This window comes from Phaeoacremonium minimum (assembly GCF_000392275.1).
Source record: "Phaeoacremonium minimum UCRPA7 unplaced genomic scaffold PA7_03_scaffold_83, whole genome shotgun sequence".
Classification (NCBI taxonomy): Eukaryota; Fungi; Ascomycota; class Sordariomycetes; order Togniniales; family Togniniaceae; genus Phaeoacremonium; species Phaeoacremonium minimum.
In genome coordinates, this window is record NW_006920990.1 from 1,422 (window position 1) to 5,103 (window position 3,682).

Genomic DNA, 3,682 nt, shown 5'->3' on the forward strand with positions numbered 1-3,682 from the left:
GCCGGTTTCGTCATGTTCCCGGGGACATTCATCTCCCCCAGCGAGACCGGGGAAGCATCTACCACCCAATGGGATGACGGTGTGGTCAACACCGTCCAGAACACTTTTCTACTATCTGTCGCCGGCTCGTGTTGCACCATTGGTGTCCTCGGCCTGCTCTGGCTGGCAGTCCGGTGGCGCAAAAACTACGTGTGGCTGCTGAACAGGGTGTATCTTCCGGGGCTCCTCAACGGTCTAGCAGGAATCCTCGCTACCCTCACGATGATATACTCGCACCACAATGGGCACTGGAACATCCCGGCGCAGATCGCCGGCGTGCTGGAGGGTACCTGTCTTATTCTCTGTAGCTTCTCATTCATTCTGTACAACAACCTGCTTCTCCAAAGGCTGAAGCAGCAGCATTTTCGCTCCCTTCACTCGGGGAGAGGCGACAGGGGTCTCATTGGAAGAGTTGGCAAGGCGGCGAGGGGGCAGCCGTTCGCGCCGGGGAGCATTGTATAACAGACTTGCATGCATTAGATACCTTAGACGGCGTTCCCGGATAAGCCATGGTTGGGAAAGGCTAGGCAGGTCTATTTCAAAGAAATAACTAAAACGATCAACTCACACGTCTCTCGCCATTTGTTAGTGCAGTAGAGGCTCCGATTCCCCAATCCCATGGTGTGTGTGGCCCGTTCGCCTCCGCTCGATGATATGAGAAATCTCGTACGCCCCGTGACACAGCATACCCGCGGCGAAGCCGACGGCATCGTTCTTGAAAGCGAGGATCCCCGCCGTCGTCATGAGCATCACGGTCCACCGCTCCAGCCTCTCGTCATCCGACAGGTCTCTGTGCTTCCTGATCATGTTCGCCAGGCTGCTCGAGGCGTGGCCATTGTCCCCCTCGTCTATCGCTGCCTCCCACAGATCCGCCGCGCCGTGGTTCAGGCTCTGGCCAACCTTGGCCAGCTCCAGGCCGGCGGCAATCACCATGATGCCCAGGATGCTGTGCGGGAAGTGGCGAACCAGATCGAGCAGCGTCTCGCCAAACACCACGCCGAGAACAATCTTGAACAGCCCGAGCAGGATGATGCTGGCACCGCTGCGGGCACCGAAGCGGAACTGTGCAGCCAGGCCGCCGGCACCATGGCAGACTGGCATTGCACCGAACCAGCATCCCAGGAGATTCATCCCAGCAACACTGATTCCGAGCTCCGTGACGCTCGGTGCCGGGAGTTCAGGCATCAGATCGCCTGCCAGCGCGCTGGCGGCAATGACCGAGTTGAGCGTCGTCAAGGGCAATTGTGCTAAGGCCATGCCCCAAGCGTCGCCAGAGCTAAATCGCGGGACCAGCGCGAAGGGATGCCACACCGAGAACCATGGCAGGTGAGTATGGTGATGGTGGTGGGTGAGGATATGCGCAACAGCCAGGATGAGGCCGACAAGGAACATGAGAAGCGCATAGGGGAAGCGTGGGAGACGGGCCGTGATGATCAGTGCCAGAAAGGCAGCAAGCGCCCACAAGCGGTTGTCGAAGGGCGAGACGACCCAGCCGAGGGGCCGCAGGAGTGAAGAGCCGGCCGATATGATGAGTGACAAGCCGGCGCCGAACTGGATGCCCTTGACTACCGGGATGGGGATGTGCCTCGTGAGCCAGCGGATCAGTCCGGTCACACTTAGGATGAGGACCGCTGCGCCGACCAGAGCACCGGCGGCGACGGTGGTGCGCAGGGAGGAATGCGATGCTATGGCAGCCGCTGCGATGGCCTGAGATTGACCATTTAGTATACTGCAACTTCAGGGGCACTTTTAGCAACGAACCTTCATGGGCTGCACTGGCAGCGGGATCCCAAATACAACCCCGGTAGCGACATTGTAGAAGCCGGAAAACACCAAGGTCGTCGAGAGCGAAATAGATCCTTGAAGCGCAAGAGCGATCATCAGCGGGAGCAAAGTGCCCAAGTCGCCCAGCGCTCCCGAGATCTCGGCGACCGGCGCCCGTTGAAACGTCTCGGCGTTGTGCCGGTTCAGGCTGCGAATGTCGCGCAGGCCCATGGCTGAGGTATTTTAATGCCGTAACCCAAGAACTAGGAAAGAACAGAACTAGTCTTATAGATATTATGAAAAGACTCTTAAGATGTCAATTCATAAACAGTCGTCTAGGAACCTTTTATGGTCGTGGTTTAGATATTACAAGTCGCGGTGATGGTGTGGTCCTCGGAGGATTAGCCCGGAGATGTCATTTCTTACGCAGCCGGCAGCTCGTGCAGCTCGGAGATCGTCGTTGCTCACATGTTACCACGTCATGCCTTAACCCGCATTCAACCTCACCCTTTCGTTGCTCGAAAGGATTTTGTGCGACAGAATGAGAACTTCGATTATTGAAAGTGCAATAATTGGCTGAACTTAAGAGCAGGATTGCGATATAGGCAACAACCTCTTCAGCGGGGGCGTACGAATAGCAGGCTAATTAATACTGAGCTACTTGCAGGTGGAAACGAAGCATGTACGTATCGCTTCAAAAGTTTCAAAAGCCCTGCAAGCTCTTCAGCTCGAACATCTATGTCAACTCATACCTTAAGTCAGATATTCAAAGAGCAGGGCGAAGCAGCTGTAGACTTCAGTAGATAAATCAAAATGATACATCCAACAAATAACGGTAAGAACACCAAGTCATTATCACAAGTAGTAACATATGCAGCAGCGAAACACTTCATAATGTGAAGTACCACTTGAATAACATTAAACCCATAGATGGGCCTGGCTTATAGATATTGGTACATAGCTTTAGTACGTTCTTGATTGAACCACTGCCTTGGAAATCAGTGGTAGGTATCGTTAAGGAACGTGAAAAGGAGACAGTAGACCGCCGCTATCTCGATACGCCGGCTAAAGAAACTCCTATCCTTCTTTCAGATCATGCATGCAAATTCGTTGGTATCTTTAGTTTTGACGGATAATGAAAAAATGATTCGTTCGACGTTTTCTCTCGTCCACTCGCTCAGCAACCACTTCCCCCTCCATTATTAGTCCTTCTGAGCCAGCCGAGGGACATCGCTTAGAACCAGCGCCTGCGGCGAGCCGGGCGAGCGGGTGTGCCGTAGTCATTCTCGACCTTGGTGGTTCGGCGGCGGTGCAGTCTGGCGCTGCAACATGTGAAGAAGATGACGATGGTTCCCAGGAGAGAGGCGACGGCAGATGCAAGTAGCGTCCACATGGCGATGGAGTAGTACGCATCAGAGCTCGAGTCGTCGTCGTTGACATTGTTCTTGATGATGGCGAACAGCACGAAGTCACAGATGAGTGCAACAAGCGTGACAAGGAACGCCAGGAGTGACACAGCTGCGGCGAGGAAAGAGCCGAACATGCCTGCACCGATAGCAAGGATGAAGGCAATGAAGGCCAGAGCCGTGGAGATGGGGTGCAGAATCATCACCTTGGTCAGGGCCCGGGTCGTGTCGAGCGACGTCTTGGAGAAGTCGGTGCTCTCAGTGTTGATCATGACACGTCCAGGCGAGTAGCCAACCATGCTCTTGGAGCAGTGGTCATGGCCATCACTACCTAATTGTTAGCATGTTGCATCTTCTTTGATAACAGGCCGATGTGACTTACGCAGCGTTCAGCAAGCAGTAGCCAAAGGTTCCAAACGAGACCTTCGAGTGATGCGCATCGGTGGCATTACCCAGATCGACCTTCAGGATAC

At 54.5% G+C, this 3,682-nt stretch overlaps 2 protein-coding genes across 2 annotated transcripts; both read right to left on the reverse strand.

Moving 5' to 3' along the window:
* Positions 1–624: 624 nt before the first annotated feature.
* On the reverse strand, positions 625–2,034 carry UCRPA7_1341 (putative sulfate transporter protein; the record flags this gene model as incomplete). The annotated part of the gene is made up of 2 exons (XM_007913925.1): positions 625–1,746; positions 1,801–2,034. The coding sequence occupies 2 exons, from the start codon at positions 2,032–2,034 to the stop codon at positions 625–627; spliced, it is 1,356 nt and encodes a 451-aa protein (XP_007912116.1).
* A 1,003-nt stretch (positions 2,035–3,037) lies between these two features.
* On the reverse strand, positions 3,038–3,508 carry UCRPA7_1342 (putative ph-response regulator protein; the record flags this gene model as incomplete). Its single annotated transcript, XM_007913924.1, has 1 exon — positions 3,038–3,508. One exon carries the CDS (start codon positions 3,506–3,508, stop codon positions 3,038–3,040), a length of 471 nt encoding a protein of 156 aa, XP_007912115.1.
* Between the last annotated feature and the right edge of the window lie 174 nt (positions 3,509–3,682).